This window comes from Dromaius novaehollandiae, chromosome 3 (genome assembly GCF_036370855.1).
Source record: "Dromaius novaehollandiae isolate bDroNov1 chromosome 3, bDroNov1.hap1, whole genome shotgun sequence".
Classification (NCBI taxonomy): domain Eukaryota; kingdom Metazoa; phylum Chordata; class Aves; order Casuariiformes; family Dromaiidae; genus Dromaius; species Dromaius novaehollandiae.
In genome coordinates, this window is record NC_088100.1 from 112,749,066 (window position 1) to 112,765,263 (window position 16,198).

Consider the following 16,198-nt stretch of genomic DNA (forward strand, 5'->3'; position numbering starts at 1 on the left):
AAGACTGAACAAGGGATTGCGACTGAGCCCCTAAAAAGGAGCTGCACTGGAAGCTGGGCTTGGATCTTGCTCATGTAACTCATCCAGGCAATCCCTTCCCAAAGCCACTTTACTAACGGCAGTGGGAGTGCACTGTTTCACCTGCTTTCTCGTTTGCCGCTGTGATATATTGTTTCAAAGAGGCTTGACATCTGCCTGGCTTGGCCTCTTTCCCCATGAGAGCATGGTGCCGGGAATAGGATCCAGGATGGATCAGCATCTGCTGAATTGCCCTTTGTCTGCTTTCCTCTCCACCGCCAGCTGGTAACTGGAGTCAAGCGCCTGCACGGCTGGCTGCGGCCAGGCAGCAGCCAGATTTGGGAATACGCTAGCATGGTGCCTTGGTGGCCGTGCTGAGAAACGCCTAGTGCTGGCTGCTCTGCTGGGGGGTCAGGTAGCCCTGCTCCAGTGACAGCAGCTGTCTGCAAAGCGTTGTGAATGCCGCATGCTCACCTACCCCCTTCTTGCTCACACCAGGCTCTAACCTGCCCTCCTTTTCCTTGCAGCGGTGGGGACTCAGGCAACGATCCTTTTCACCAAGGAGCCATACTCCCAGGATGCCCTGCATGGCCGCAGTGCCATCCTCCGCTGCGAAGTGGCTGAGCCAGCAAACATGGCCTTTGAATGGCTGCAGAATGGGCTCCCCATCCAGGACACGGAGCGGCGCTTCAAAGAAGGCAGCAACCTCCAGTTCATTGCCATCAACCGGCACTGGGATGCAGGGCACTTCCAGTGTGTGGCGAGGAATGTGCTCACTGGGGAGGAAGCCCACACGGCCAACGCATCCTTCAATATCAAGTGTGAGTTTGGGGCAAAGGGGGACCGAGAACAGGCTGTTGCCATGGCTTTGCCGGGGGGTGGTGGTCAGTTAAGGATCGGGTAGCACAGGCTGTGCAGAGAGGCATCCTCTGCAGCTTACATGTCCATCATGCCCTCTAGGCCCCTTGTGTCCTCTGGTGTCCTGAAGGCTGTCAGATTGAAAAATTGTTGAATGACAGAGCTCAGAGGACTCTGTGATCAGTGGCAAAAAGTTGGGTGGGAGGCCGGTAACTAGCAGTGTCCCCCAGGGGTCAATACTGGCTCCAATCCTGCTCAATTTATTCATCCATGACCTGGATGAAGGGACAGAGTGTACCCTCAGCAAGGTTGCTGATGATGCAACACTGGGGGGATTGGCTGATATGCCAGAGGGCTGTGCTGCCATTCAGAGGGACCTGAACAGCCTGGAGAGATGGGTAGAGAGGAACCTCATGAAGTTCAACAAAGGGAAGCGCGGAGTCCTGCATCTAGGGAGGAATAACCGCATGCACCAGTCCAGGCTGGGGGCTGACCTGCTGGAACGCAGCTCTGCAGAGAAGGTGCTAGGTGTCCTGGTGGACACCAAGTTGTCCATGAGCCAGCAATGTGCCCTTGTGTCCAAGAAGGCCAGTGATATCCTGGGGTTCATTAGGAAGAGCATTGCCAGCAGGTGGAGGGAGGCGACCCTTGCCCTCTACTCAGCCCTGGTGAGGCCACCCCTGGAATGCTGTGTCCAGGTCTGGGCTCCCCAATACAAGAGAGACATGGAGCTACTGGATCGAGTCCAGCAAAGGGCTGCTAAGATGATGAAGGGACTGGAGCCTCTCATATGAGGAAAGGCTGAGTGAGCTGGGACTGTTCAGCATGGAGAAGGGAAGACTGAGGGGGGTTCTTGTCAATGTGTATAAGTATCTGAAGGGAGGTTGTAAAGAGAATGGGGCCAGCCTATTCTCAGTGGTGCACAGAGATAGGATGAGAGGCAACGAGCACAAACTGAAACACAGATAGTTCTGTCTGAATCTAGGGAAAAACTTTTTTACTGTGAGGGTGACAGAGCACTGGAACAGGTTGCCCAGAGAGCTTGTGGAGTCTCCATCCTTGGAGATATTCCAAAGCCATCTGGACATGGTCCTTGGTAACGTGCTGTAGGTGACCCCGCTTGAGCGAGCGGGGGGGGGGGTGGGGGGTTGGACTAGATTATCGCTAAAGGTCCTTTCTGCCCTCAACCGTTCTGCAATTCTGTGATTCTCCCTCCCACTGTGTTCAGGGGTTTTCCCTGTTCATTTATATGAAACCAGCCTGTATTGGTACGTGGGGTTCTTTCTCCCCAGATGCAAGATTCTGTGCTTCCCATTATTGAACTTCATGAGGCTCCTCTCTGCACATCTCTCCAGCCCATCAAGGGCCCTCTGAATGGCAGCCCAGCCCTCTGGAGTATCAGCCGCTGTTCCCAGTTTTGCATCATCAGCAACCTTGCTGAGGGTGCACTCTGTCCCTTCATCCAGGTCACTGATGAAGCTGTTAAACAGTATTGGACCCATATATATGAGGATGTTACTGCACCAAGCATGTCCTCAGCATTGCAGATATCTCTGGAGCCCATCTCATCCCTCAGGGAACAGCCATGCAGGCCAGGGTGGGGTATTTGCAGAGTAGGCGTCCCTTTGCACTATGCCATGGACTGGTGCTGGCTTGAGGGGGTTATGCGTCTCTGAGCCTTCCTGTTCCCATGCTGCCTGCTCCAGATGTTACCAGGCTCTACGGAGAACCAGCCATGGTGATCTTCCCTTTGACCCTGCAGGGCTGGAGACAGGCAGCGTGCTGCTGAGACAGCCGGCCAGCGCAGCTGAGATCCAGCCCTCCTCCATGGTGGTGCTGCGATGTCACATCGACGGCCACCCGCGGTAAGGGTTGCCTCCCAAGAAGTGGGTCCTGCTGGGGGTCTCCTGCGCCTTTGCCACGTGCTCTTCCCCCTCCTCTTTCTCTCTCTCCTCTCTCCTGTGAGGATGCAGTAAAGTCTAGGGAAGGCGAAAGGCAGGATTGAGACTGTGGCTGAGCACCTGGGGAGAAGGCAAACGGCTTCCTTGGAGCCGCGTAGCAAGGAGCACAGTAAGGATGGGCTCTCGCAGGCTGGTCGCTGAGCTGCTTCATGTGCTGCGGTTGCTTTCCGATCATGTGCCATGTCCTTGGCTGCATGTGTCATGGCTTTCTGTGCGTGCCGGGGCTGGCAGTGGGGATGGAGAGCCGGGGAAAGGGGCCATCTCCGAGCTGTGTCCTCTGCACATTCGCTCCCTGGTGAGCTGTGTGCCCCAGTCACCCTCTCACGCCTGTCTTGTAGCCCCATATGGCAGTGGTTTCGGGACGGCATCCCCATCCCCGATGACCGTGACACCTATGCCATCAGCAACAAGGAGCGGACGCTGACCCTCCGCAGCGCCAGCCCCAATGACAACGGGCTCTACTACTGCTGCGCCCGCAGTGCTGTTGGGTTCGTGTGCAGCCGCGACAACTTCACGCTGAATATCATTGGTGAGTGGCTCCTGGCTGCCCTGATCTGGGCTTTGGCTGTTTTATTGCCCGGCTGACAGCCTCCCCTTTGCTGCCGTGGGCTGCAAAGGAAGTGTCAGGCTGGTGTGACTTCCTCCGTGAGAAATCTCTTGCTGGAGACAAGTCTGACACACTGTCTGGGTTTGAATTTTCTCCTGCCTACCGGCGTTAATTTGTCCCCACGTCTTTCTGGATCAGGTCTGTGTTGTCTCTGGGTCCTCCCTCCTTTAACTGGGTTTGGACCCTGGAGGCTGAAGGTGCTGCCTGTTTTGGTAATACCAGAGCTGCTGTGATGCCTTGTGGGGTGAGACACCTCACTGGCCTTTGGAGGCAAGGCCTCGGCTGCAGCTGGAAGGGGTTTGTTGGCCTTAGGGGGGTATCTGGACCTGGACAAGGGGATTTGTGGTCAGGTGGCAGGGTTGGACCTGTTTGCCATGAGCCCAGGGTGCTCAAGTGCTCACTGGAAGTGGATGGGGCTTTCCCGGAAGCAGCCTCTGCATGCAGTTCCAGCTGGATGACAACAGCTGTGGCGGTGTGTTTGCCTGCTTTGAGGATGGGTGTCCTTGCAGGGTGTTCCCAGCTCCTCTTTGGGTTTCCCCTGGTGTGCCGATGAAGGGACCCCACAGGCTGCTCCCCTCTCCTCACGCTCCTGTGGTCTCTGCCATTGCAGATGAGAGCTTCCCCCAGCCAGTGATCGTCCCACAGGACCTCATCGTGACCAGGAACGAAGAGGCCATGTTCAACTGCCAGTTTACAGCTGTGCCCCCTCCCACACAGGAATGGCTCTTTGAAGACATCCCCATCACCAACAGGTCCAGGTAATGGGGGTGCCCCAGTGGTGTGGGAGGAGAGGGGGGCCCAACAGCCCAGAAGCAACAGAGAAAGGCCAAAGGTTCACCCAAGAGCAGGCATTCGACACCAGGCTGGCCTCCACTGGTGGGGCCAGTTTCTCAGCTCAGCTGGGGTGCGGTTAGCAGGGCCTTGGTGCTCGTACGCAGCTTTCATCTGCACAGGACTTAGGAAACAGACTATCCTCTAATGAGTGAGTGCAAGGGGCTGTCAGTCCTGCATGCCTGCAAGTGGTGATCCCCAGAACTGGGCATGTCGCCCAGCCTCAGATGTGTGTGTGTGATGATTTGTGGAGCCAGGGACACCTCCCAGCCCCAGATGCCCACACAGTCACCCCGAGCCTTTGGCTGTTTTGCAGCTACAGATGCCTCCCCATGGCAATCCCTGGAGCCAGAGACATTTCTCAGCCCCAGGCACCCATGCACAATGTGATCCCCACAGCTGGGGACATCTCCCACCCCAGGTTGCCCATGCATGGTGATCCCCGCAGCCAGGGACATCTCATAGCTGGACTGTGCAGGGTGATTCCCAGCGACAGGATGTCACCAAGCCAGACTGCACAAGGTGAGCGGTGCCATCTGGGCACGAGACACCCGATGGCCTGGCAACTCCTGGGCGCCACCTTGTGCTCTCTTCCCCTTGTGCTGGCTCTCGGAGCTGGCCTACTTTGGGGTGTGTCTTTCCAGGGAAGCCCGCTCTGCTCCAGGGAAGGTACTTCTCTTAGCTTGTCTTCTCGATGAAGCATGCATCCCACCATCTCCTTGTCCCCACATGCTGCTCCCCACCCCAGGGAGCTTTGGCTTGGCACAAAGGTCTCCCCATTCACTCTGTGGACTCATGCAGGACATCGCAGGGCCCTGGCTCTGCCACATGTCCCGTCAAGGTGCCCAACCAAGCCCTATCTCTTCCCGCATGTGCAGGACCATCGTGTTTGCCAACGGCTCCCTGCTGATCACCCAGGTGAGGGCTCGCAGCACTGGGGTCTACAAGTGTGTTGGCCGTGGGCAGAGAGGGAAACCTGCTGTCCTGGAGGCGACTCTGCGGCTGGCAGGTGAGGTACTGGGGCTAGTGGCAGGGCGGGCAGCGGGTCCCAGGCTTACAGCATTGCTCTGAGCTATGCAAGGAGGTAGCAGTGGGTTGGTACATAGAAAAGCACTTGGTTTATCTGTGAAGTGGCTCATCCTTGCTGCCCAGATGAAGTGTGCAAAGGTAGCTTGTGCGTGCCCTCCCTTGGCTGGTGTCTCCTGTGGAAATGGTGATGCTAGGGGCAGCCACACGCTCTTGCCCTCTTTGAGCCCTGCTGTTTGTTGCTCCTCTCAGAGATCGAAGACATGGCGCCCTTCTCCCCGAAGGTGTTCACGGCCAACCAGGGGCATCGTGTGGCCTGTGTTGCCCCCCGGGGCGTTCCCCCACCCCAGGTCTGGTGGGAGCGGGACCAGGAGCAGGTTCCCACCACTGGCAGGGTGTACCAAGAGGCAGAACAGCTCGTCTTCACTAGTATCACCGAGACGGATGCAGGGACCTACACGTGCCATGCTGCCAACAAGGCTGGAGAGAAGAAACAGGAGCTGAGCATCACCGTGGCCAGTAGGCAGCTTTTGGAGAAGGGCTGGGAGCAGGGGAAGGGGCTGGAGAGGCAGTTGGGGTGGGCTGGCGAGGGCCACTGCATCGCCTCCTGCGTGCAGAGAAGCATAGCCCCCATGGCTGGCCAGGGACACCAGTCTGGGCCACGCTGGTGCTGACTGGTGGGGCAGTTAGTGGCCCCACGTAACCCCTTGCCTCTATGCCCAGCGATGCCCAAGTGGGTGGAGATGCCCAAGGACAGCCAGCTGGAGGAGAGCAAGCCGGGATACCTGCACTGCCTCAGCAAGGCCTCCCTGAAACCCACCGTCACCTGGTACCGCAATGGCGTCTCCATTTCCGAGGTGAGGTGGCAGGATGAGTCTCTGCTGCTCGCGGGCACTTCTTCAAGGCAGCTGTTTGGCTCCCTCCTCCGCCGCCACTGCTGTTTCTCACCTTGCTCCTGGGCCTGGCATCGCCCTGTTACCTGTACCCTAGCTGTGCTCCTGGCACTGTCCCCATCCTCCTCGTGTGTGGGTATATGACTGGCCATCTCTGGCTGCTTGGCTTGCCGCTGGCCTAGTGCTTTTTGGGGAGGAGAGAAGAGATGGAGCAGCCTGCCTCAACTCTCCGAGTGGGTCTTGGCAGGACTGTGTCCATCTGGAGCATGGCAAAGCAAAGTCTCAGAGAGGCAGCAATGAGCCCAGGGCTGGTGACAGTGGCGCTTCTGCCTCCCTCCCTCCTTTTGGGGTAGGACTCACGCTTTGAGATCTCTGAGAACGGGACACTGCGCATCAACAATGTGGAGGTGTATGACGGGACGATGTACAAGTGCGTGAGCAGCACGCCAGCGGGCAGCATCGAGGGATACGCACGGGTGCACGTGCTAGGTACGCTGGCAGGGGCTCTCTCTCCTGGCAGGAGACAGGTGTGATATCCCCAGGTTTGGTGCCAGGAGGCCTGATGGCAACCTGTGTCTCTTGCAGAGAAGCTGAAGTTCACCCCCCCGCCCCAGCCACTGCAGTGCATGGAGTTTGATAAGGAGGTTACAGTGTCCTGCTCGGCAACTGGCCGGGAAAAGCCCACCATCCAGTGGACTAAAACAGGTGAGGGGGACTTGGATGGGACATGTTCATCTCCAGCGTGGGCCACTGGAGCTTTGCATTGGCCTGCCTCCGGCCAATCTTCACAAAGAGGGCAAATCACTGTGGGTGAAGCAGCAGTGCTATGGCGGGCTGGGGAGCTGGCGTGCAGCTCAGTGCTGCATGTGTGACCGCTGCATCCCTTTTCTTGCCATCCTGTAGATGGGAGCAGCCTGCCGTCCCATGTCAGCCACAACGCTGGCATCTTGTCCTTCCACAAGGTGAGCCGGAGTGACTCGGGGAACTACACATGCATCGCCTCCAACAGCCCTCAGGGCGAGATCCGAGCCACCGTGCAGCTTGTGGTAGCAGGTGAGGGCTCAGGGCAGGCAGCCAGGTTGGCTACTCCACTGGCCTGGTGGCAGGGTTGTCTGGGTGCTACCCCAGTGGGCACATCCACGTTGGAGCAAGAGGTGTCTGTGCTGACACCCAGCCCTGCCCTATGGCACTTGGATATCCAGTTTGTCAGTGCCTCACAAATAGCTCGATAGGACACGTGCCATTGTGCTGGGGCTGGCCCTGCTCCCTTGTGCGGGCTCAGTGCTGTCCCATGGGCTCATGCTGGCCTCTCTGCCTTCAGTTTACGTCACCTTCAAGCTAGAGCCAGAGCCCACGACGGTGTACCAGGGGCACACAGCCATGTTCCAGTGCCAGGCAGAGGGCGACCCCATGCCTCACATCCAATGGAAAGGGAAGGACAAGATTTTGGATCCTGGCAAGCTCCTGCCCAGGTATGCAGCCCATGTCCCACACCAAAGGTGGGCTTGTGCTGCACTGCAGTGCTCCTCGGGCCCGCCCAGCATGCCTGTGCTAGCAAAAGGGTCTGGCCTTCCCAGCTGGGCAGGGTCACCCAGTCAGTTGTTTCTGGGCTCCCTGGCCCTGAGGGTTTGCTCCCCGCCATGGCCTATCAAGCTGCAATGGCTTGGTCACAAGAGCTCCAGCGCTAAGGCAGAGCCTGAGATTCGAGATGGGTGTAGGCCAAGGGGCTAAAGCTGTCGCACCACAGGGTGATGGGTCTGCAGGGGTCCCAAGCCTGTCTCTGCCCTCTCACGCTTGCAAAGGGCTTTGTGTGGTTGGCAGGATTCAGATCATGCCCAATGGCTCCCTGGTGATCTACGATGTCACCACCGAGGACTCAGGAAAATACACGTGCATCGCTGGCAACAGCTGCAACATCAAGCACCGTGAGGCCTTCCTCTATGTCGTAGGTAAGGAAGGTGCCTGATGTCAGGACACAGCCTTCTGGCATCCCGGGCATCTTTGGCCCCACTGCTGGTCCAGTCATCGTGCCATCCATCCCTATTGGGATGCAGCACTGGATGCTGCAGGCCAAGCCCAGCACCCTGCAGCTGGATGAGGCCAGCACAGCAGCAGAGAGGGCTTTTCCTTCCCCACCAGCAAATTCCTGTACAGGGTTTGGGCCATCGCTCCATAGCCTCATGGGTTTGGCACTCTCTGCCCCTCAGATAAGCCAGCAGTGGAAGAGGATGAGGGGCCCAGCAGCCACACGCCCTACAAGATGATCCAGACCATTGGGCTTTCCGTGGGGGCGGCTGTCGCCTACATTATCATTGTACTGGGGCTGATGTTCTACTGCAAGAAGCGGAGGAAAGCTAAGCGGCTGAAGAAGAACCCGGAGGGCGAGGAGCCCGAAATGGAGTGTCTGAACGGTGAGGTCTGAGGACCTGGGGGTGGGTACTTCCCTGCTGGCCCCCACCTCTGGGTCGGGGGTGTGCAGGGAGCTTCTGGGGGCAGGAGGCTCCTCCTTACCCCACCCCAGGTTTCTTGCTCTTGGCTTTGGCCTTTACTTGTGACAGAGACCTGCTCTTGGTCGAGAAATGGCCAGGGAAAGCATGCCCAGCAAGTTGGTGTAAAACCTGCATCCCAGCGCTGTGTCATGGCCATCCCTCTGTGCTCCTGCATATGAGTAGTGCTCCTGCCTTCCAGCGCTGATGTGTGGTGTCATGTATGACCTTTGCCAAGGGAAGGGGAATGTCCCTATTGCAGAGTGATGAAATAGTAGCACTCTGCCAGCCTCTCCAGACCAGTTAGACTTCACTGAGTGGCCCTGGCCTCTGCTGTGAACTTGCCCTCTTATCTCAGAAACCCATATAAGCATTGAGCATCTATAGCATCCTCCAACAAGCAGTTTCGCAGCAACAGGTTGCCTAAAGAACCATCTCTTTCTCTTTGCATTTCAAGCTTGCTATTTAGCAGCACTTCTCACACTGTAAGAGACAGCTCTTCCATTTGTCCGATCATTCCTGCATGTGCCTTTTCCAGTTGCATCATCACCTTTCTGAGGTGGGGAGCCCCAGCCAGGACTTGGACGCAGCTTTGCAGAGTGACATGGCTGCACTCCGTCCTGTGCCACTGTTTCAGCCCCCTGTGCCCAGAGCTTGCTTCTGGGAGCCAGCAGGCAGCTGCGGGCTGAGCCCATCACTATGGATGGGACATGGAGGTTGCTTTCCCTGGGTGTCATGTTACATCTCTGGCTGCATCTCCTGGTGCTCAGTAGCCCTCTGCAGCTGGCCACGGCTGCCCTATGCTATTGCTCCCAGCTGAGTTGGTTGCTTTCACAAACATATGCCAGCAGTACCCTTTCCATGTGAGCAGCGTGTTGTATTCTTACCCTTTGAGTGCCACCTTTGTTGGTGGTAGATGTTGGATGTTGATGTTGGAACATCAGATGATGTTCCCTCCTGTCCCATGGCAGTTGAGCTGCTGGTTTCCATGAGACCCTGCAAAGTCCTTTCTGGAAATTCAGATATCCTCAGCTCTGTCCCCTTTGCCCTCAAGCTCATGACTCTTTCAGTGCACCCAAGAGACCTTTATGGTGTCGTTTTCTTTTCTAAAAGCTGTTGCAGCTCCTCCTCCTGATGTCTTGTTTGTCCTTGCCTTGCTGATCCCAGTTGGGGCTTCTTTTGTGTGATGGGTTGCAGATGTTGCGTTTGCTGCCCTCGCAGTTCCCTGGATCTCCCTCTGCACAGCTGTACATGCAGCACGGTGCCTCCCTGCTCCCAGTTCTCCAGCATGCAGCCATGTGCTGATCTCACAGGGGATGCTGCAAGCTCCTGGCAAAACACTGCTGCTGGGTGTTACCTGTCTTTCCTCTTGTATTGATACTTTGAGCAGTGCTAAACTGCCTCAAGGGAAGTCTGGCTGTGGGCACCTCCTGGGAGTGGGGATGCAGGAGCATCTCTGCAGCATGGCTGTGGCTTTTTTTCCTGGAGATGCTCAGGTGTTGCAGGCAGGTGGGACAAAACAGGCAGCTCCTCTCTGCTTGGTTCCTGTCTGCGTGAATGAAACTCTTCCTGCTCATCTCTGCATTTCCCTTCATCGAGGTCCCTTTGTTACTGACTGTCTCATCAAAGCTCTGTGAAACATGGTGATGTCTGTGCTCAGAAGTGAGTTTGTCTGTCACTGCTGCCTGCTGGTGCCACCCCTCAGCAGCAGAGTGCTCACTCTGCAGCCTCTGCTGTTTTCTTGGCACAGTTGCAGCAGTCTTCTCATATTTTTTCTTGGTTTCAAGTTTGTAGTCTTGAGACACCATCAGTCATGATGCAGACAGCACAGAGTCAAACAGGCTTAAGTGCCAGGCTGCTCATAATAGAAACAGGGATAGTGGAAGTAGCATCAAACCTTGACTTAAAGGGTAGACGATGTTTTTCACCATGGTCTTCTGCAAATACTACTCCAGTGCGTGAGAAAGGACAGTTGTCAATAGCCACAGCTCTTAAATCATTGTATCTCAATCTTCATGGCTCCAAGCCTACCCATCACAAAGCCACGGTCTCCATCACCATGGCCAGATCGGCTAAGGATGTGCTGGAGGGCTGGTACATTGCTGTACAGTGTCCCTTGACAGAAATCATGGGCATTGCAGTTCCTGTTGGAGTAATAGCATATTGGATGGAGTCTTAATTTGGTGATCAAACCCTTTTGCACAGCCAGATATTTCCTCAGTGCTCGCTCCTGGACTAGCTGAAATGGAGTGTGTACAGTAACGCAGAGTGATGCCGCACATGTGTCGGCCACCTTTGCTCAGTGCTTTGTCCTGCCTTATGTTCAAACTCCTGCCTTCAGCTCATGGAAAGCAGCATTTCCTAGCACTTGGTCTCATCTAAGCAGTAAGTACACTCGAAATCAAGGTTTGCTTTCTATACAGAAATCTTTCCAGTACAATCCAGCTGTAAAACACAGGGCACTCTGCTTTCTTAAGGCAACAATGTTTAGTCCTGTTCACTGGCTTCTGTGTGTGCTGGGGAAGTTTCTAGTGGAGTTCCTAAGCAGAAAGCTTGCTGGGGGTTAATTGCAAGGACACTGCTTCCAAGCACTGCTCTAATCTGGGCAGTAAGAGAAACTCCAGGCTGATCTGATCTGACAGGTTCAAGATTACTAAAGACATCTGTGTTGCAGGCTTGCAGAGGAAGGAGCAGGAGCAGAGGGCAGGCTGCAGCAGCCGGTGCCAGGTGGATCTGGGAGCCTCTTGGGCATCTGAAGACCCATTTTTAGCACTCAGGGTCCTCTCTGCCCTCTTTCTGCCTCAACCATCTGATCTCCTGCTGCTGTTCTGCAGACTCATGTCAACGGGCAGTTTGGATGTGGCCACCCATTTTCTTTGGGACGTCCAAGTGGGGATGGATGGGGCCAGTTGGCTCTGGGACCAAAGTCATCACTCAGCATCTGATTGCAGGGGTGGCTGTAGGGCTGGCAGCGATGGGGCCAGGGCCTCACTTGAGGCTGGAAGGAGCGACTGTGTGGAGGGCACCGTGTTTCCCAGAACTGCAAGCCAGGCTTGGGTGCTTGGAGCCAGTCATGCATGCTTGGAGCATCAGCCCTGGGTTGCTGTTCTCCAAAATGGGCTGATCCCCACCATGGCATGCACTGTGCAGCCTGCTGGCATGCTGTAGCCACGTGTGCTTGCCTTGCAGGCGGTGCTTTCCTGCAAAATGGGCAGATGACAGATGAGATCCAAGAAGAAGTGGCCTTGACCAACTTGGGCAGCAGCTCTGGAGCCAGCAAGCGGCACAGCACTGCTGACAAGCTGCACTTTCCGCGCTCCAACCTGCAGACAATCACTACCCTTGGTACGCAGGGCTACCCTGGCCCCTACCTCAAGTCCTGGCCCAGCAGAAAAACCTGCAGCTGAAACCCCAGCATGTCGTAGCTGGAATATGGGACCTGCTGGGGTACAGAGGGCCCCACAGCTGCTGTCTTTGTGGGGGTCCTGGGCTGTCCTAACATGTGCTGTCCTCCCATGTGCTGCCCTTTGCTTGCAGGCAGGGGGGAGTTCGGCGAGGTCTTCCTGGCCAAGGCGAAGGGTGTGGAGGATGGCGAAGATGAGGCACTGGTACTGGTGAAGAGCCTGCAGACCAGGGATGAGCAGCTGCAGCTGGACTTCCGGCGCGAGGCAGAGATGTTCAGTAAGCTGAACCATGCCAACGTGGTGCGGCTGCTGGGGCTGTGCCGCGAGTCAGAGCCGCACTACATGGTGCTGGAGTATGTGGACCTGGTAAGGGCCCTGCCAATCAATGATGCCCATGGTAGGGAGGGTGGGTTGGATGGCAGATGCGGAACCCCGGAAACATGATGTGGTTCAGGCTGGTGGCATGGGACAAGCAAGGTACAGGGAGGCCAGGCTGAGCTTACCACTGTTCCCAACATATAGAGGAGTCTTGAAGGGGGAGGAGGATCTCCTGCAGGACCCAGAGGGCATTTCTTCCCTTTCCCTGTCTTCAATGCTGGGTGCTTTCTGGGACTCAGCTGAACAATTTAAGCTGTGGAATTTCCTCCACAGTATTGCTGCAAATGCTTAAAGCTCCTATGGAAAGCCTGGAGTTTATTGGAAAGAAATCCATTTGGGGTATGAAAAAACCTCCTGGAAGCATCAGGCCTGCTTGCCCTGATCTTAGCCCTTCGAGACGCAGAGACAAGATACTGCTTGACCTACCAGGAGGGCAGGCAAGGGCTGTGGCCCAGGATGAGGGGATCTGCAGTGCTCCTTGTGGGCCTGCTGCAGCTGAGCATGGTGGGGACTGATGCAGCTGGCAGCAGGTGGATGCTGCCTCTGAATCACCATCTGTCTCCTCAGGGGGACCTGAAGCAGTTCCTGAGGATCTCCAAGAGCAAAGACGAGTCTCTGAAGCCACAGTCCCTCAGCACCAAGCACAAGGTGAGGGTGCAGCTGTGGCAATGCTGTGAGGCTGGGGGGACCAGGGGGAGGGCAGCCAGTGCTGACATCTCTCTGGGAGACAGGTGTCTCTCTGCACACAGGTGGCCCTGGGCATGGAGCATCTCTCCAATGGCAGGTTCGTGCACCGGGACTTGGCAGCAAGGAACTGCCTGGTCAGCGCTCAGCGGCAGGTCAAGGTCTCGGCCCTGAGCCTCAGCAAGGATGTGTATAACAGGTCAGTTGGGAGCCTGGAGGGGGAGATGGGATGGAATGGGAGGGTGCCTATCTCACTGCTCACCTGTCCTGCCCGCAGCGAGTATTACCACTTCCGCCAGGCCTGGATCCCATTGCGCTGGATGCCGCCTGAGGCCGTGCTGGAGGATGAGTTCTCCACCAAGTCGGACGTGTGGTCCTTTGGGGTGCTAATGTGGGAAGTCTTCACTCACGGAGAGATGCCCTACAGCCCGCTGGCAGATGATGAGGTCCTGGCAGGTACGTGAGGCACCTTGTGCCATCCCCAGTGCCGTTTTCTCAGGGGAGAAGGGCTGGGCCGGGCCTCCTACAGGATGCTGGTCCAGCTGGGGAGGCTGCTGCAGCCCACACGGGGCGGTCCATGTGCAGCGATGCTGTGGAGGGTGTCATGCCTAATCTCAACAGCCCTTTGGGCTTTGTTTCCCCACAGGTCTGCAGTTGGGAAAGACGAAGCTCCCGCAGCCTGAGGGCTGCCCTTTGCGGCTGGCCAAGCTAATGCAGCGCTGCTGGGCCCCCAGCCCCAAGGACCGGCCCTCCTTCAGCGAGCTCGCCACCACCCTCGGGGACAGCCCGGCCGACAGCAAGGCCTGAGTGGCCTGGCCCTCGGTGGGGAAGGAGGCAAGGGGGCGGGCAGTGGTGCGGGGCGCTCCCAGGGCATTCCTGGGTCCCCTGGCAGACTGCTGGCCCGATGTGCTGGGAGCAACTTGGCGCCAGCAACGGCTGAACTCAAAGCACAAGCCTGCACACCCCCTGTCCCTCTCCTCCTTGGGCCCCCAACACCAGCCCTTGCTGCCTCTCGCTCTCTGCCTGCCCAGTCTGGAGCCCCTGGGCTGCTGGCACAGATGCAGCGTGGCTCCCCCAAGCCCAGCAAGAGCCAGGCTCCGGCAGCCGGCCCTCCGTCCCCACTCACCATGCGCATTAGCTGTCGGCTCTGTCCATCCAGCCGTCTGTCTGTCTGTGCTAGGCATCTCGGTGTCTCCCTGCGGGCACGGGCCTGCCCGTGGGAACATGAAGTGCCTGGCATATGAAGGAGACGCCTGCCACCTTTCCCGTTGCCCCTGTGCCTTTTTTGTATGACTCCCCCCTCCCTGGGGCAGCGCCCCCCTCTCACCTCCTTTTCTAATGTGCTGGCTCCTCCCCACCATAGTATTTCTGTTACTGGAACGCAGCCTAGATTTGGGTTAGTTTGTTTGCTTGAGCAGAGGGTACCGCAGCCAAGAAGGGTTGGGTTTTTGTTGTGTTTTTATGTGCTGCTCTCAATAAAGAAAGCCTTTTGCGGGGGGGTGGGCCTTTGTAAGATGCTGCTCTCAGCTGCCTCCTTTCCTCCGCGTGGTTCCTGGGAAGGACCGAGGACTGGTTATGGGTGCATCTGTGTCTCCCTGGTGTTTTCCCTTGGCTACCAGTGTTTGCTGAGGCTCAGGAAGCCCCAGCACAACCCAGGGGCTGGCCGAGCTGGCACTGGGCTGTGGAGCAGTCTGGCTGGACGTACATCTCCGTGGGGTTATAGAGATGACAGAGCTGAGCTCTTCCAGGAGGAGGACTCGGGCCAAATGCAAGACAATGGGCACAAGTTGCAGAAGGGAAATTTGCATTGGGTACTAGGGAAAATGCTTGTCCCCTGAGAGAGGTGAAACCCTGGGATAGTCCCGGAGAGGTTGTGGGCTCTCCACTCTTGGAAATATTCCACCCTTGACCAGACCAGCAACCTCATCCAGCTTTGAGCAGGGATAGACCAAAGATGTCTAGGAGCCCCTTCCCACCTCTGCTACCCCAAGGGATTATGGAAATGCTGGAGAGTCAAGTGAAGATTTGTACATGGAGGGTGAAGAGGCTCATTTCTTGGCATGTGCTAACCAGCTCTGAGTTTGGACTAGGCCCTGGGATTGAGGGGTTAGCTGGTCCTGTCAGGGTGCAAGGAGGCTTGCTGGCTGCAGGCCAGAGTTACTGAAAGTGCTCATCCCTCTCCAGGAGCTGCCGAGGCTCCCTCTCCCAAGGGCTCTGTAAGCTGCAGCTGTGGCCAACTGACGGGCCCCACTCCCCACTAGCCGTGGTCCTCCTTTGAACAGAGCTCAGCAGTGGGTTATTGCCACCTCCCCAGATCCCTTGCTGCCTCCACAGCCTTTGTGCAGATGGCCTGACTGCAGCCTGGGGCTGGTGGCACCGTGCACGTGGCAGGGGGACCCCTCAGAGGGGGTCTGAGGACATGCATTGTCTCCCCAGTGCAGCTCTGCATCCCTTATCTTTGCTGCTCACCTCCTGGGCCTTCCCAGCATGCCCACAAGGCTATTGAGATGTGTGCAGGTGTTGCTGCATGCACCCTCCCCAGCTTCAGGTGTCTTCCCACGTGCATTTAGTTGCATTTGATGTGGTGTTCCATCTTTCCAGTCTGTCACACTGCTGTGGACTTTCCTTCTTGCCTCTACTGTGGGATGGCTGTGCACATTGCGTGATCCTGCAGCCGAGTCACTAATAGGTGGTTTTCTGCTTGTGCATCCCCATGGTATTTATTACTCCTTGAGCACCTCTTGCCCCAGAAATACTCCCAGCTGATTCAGCAATTGCTTGGTTGGGCATTTTTAGATAGATCATACAAGAGAGCCTGGCACTAGATTCCTGCAGCTGGACTAGTGCAACATCTCACCTCATGCCTCGCCAGGGATTAGCTGTCTCTTCCTGGCAGTTGGTACTCTGGTTTGGAGGCTGCCTGGGACATTGCGGGGGGTACAGGGAGTTGTATAGCATCAGCCAACAGGCCAGCGAGTGCCATCAAGGCTTTGCCCTGGAAGAAGGCCATTGGCATGTCAGAGGCAATCAGTGATCCCTGGTCCTCTGCCAC

At 56.9% G+C, this 16,198-nt stretch overlaps 1 protein-coding gene across 2 annotated transcripts in view; it reads left to right on the top strand.

The window, feature by feature from the left end:
• The window catches only part of PTK7 (protein tyrosine kinase 7 (inactive)), a 33,282-nt gene extending 18,623 nt beyond the window's left edge, over positions 1 to 14,659 (top strand). Inside the window, exons 2-20 of one of the 2 annotated variants that reach the window (XM_026118509.2) lie at positions 546 to 839; positions 2,639 to 2,741; positions 3,176 to 3,366; positions 4,055 to 4,202; positions 5,154 to 5,284; positions 5,554 to 5,820; positions 6,025 to 6,158; positions 6,548 to 6,683; positions 6,780 to 6,899; positions 7,098 to 7,247; positions 7,516 to 7,666; positions 8,016 to 8,143; positions 8,402 to 8,605; positions 11,870 to 12,025; positions 12,218 to 12,450; positions 13,030 to 13,110; positions 13,194 to 13,345; positions 13,424 to 13,602; positions 13,793 to 14,659. In XM_026118509.2, the coding sequence (XP_025974294.1) occupies positions 546 to 839; positions 2,639 to 2,741; positions 3,176 to 3,366; positions 4,055 to 4,202; positions 5,154 to 5,284; positions 5,554 to 5,820; positions 6,025 to 6,158; positions 6,548 to 6,683; positions 6,780 to 6,899; positions 7,098 to 7,247; positions 7,516 to 7,666; positions 8,016 to 8,143; positions 8,402 to 8,605; positions 11,870 to 12,025; positions 12,218 to 12,450; positions 13,030 to 13,110; positions 13,194 to 13,345; positions 13,424 to 13,602; positions 13,793 to 13,953 (3,119 nt within the window). In that variant the 3' untranslated portion in view covers positions 13,954 to 14,659. The remainder of the gene's footprint in view (positions 1 to 545; positions 840 to 2,638; positions 2,742 to 3,175; positions 3,367 to 4,054; positions 4,203 to 5,153; positions 5,285 to 5,553; positions 5,821 to 6,024; positions 6,159 to 6,547; positions 6,684 to 6,779; positions 6,900 to 7,097; positions 7,248 to 7,515; positions 7,667 to 8,015; positions 8,144 to 8,401; positions 8,606 to 11,869; positions 12,026 to 12,217; positions 12,451 to 13,029; positions 13,111 to 13,193; positions 13,346 to 13,423; positions 13,603 to 13,792) is intronic. The other variant, XM_064509860.1, reaches the window with a different exon arrangement.
• Positions 14,660 to 16,198: the final 1,539 nt, after the last annotated feature.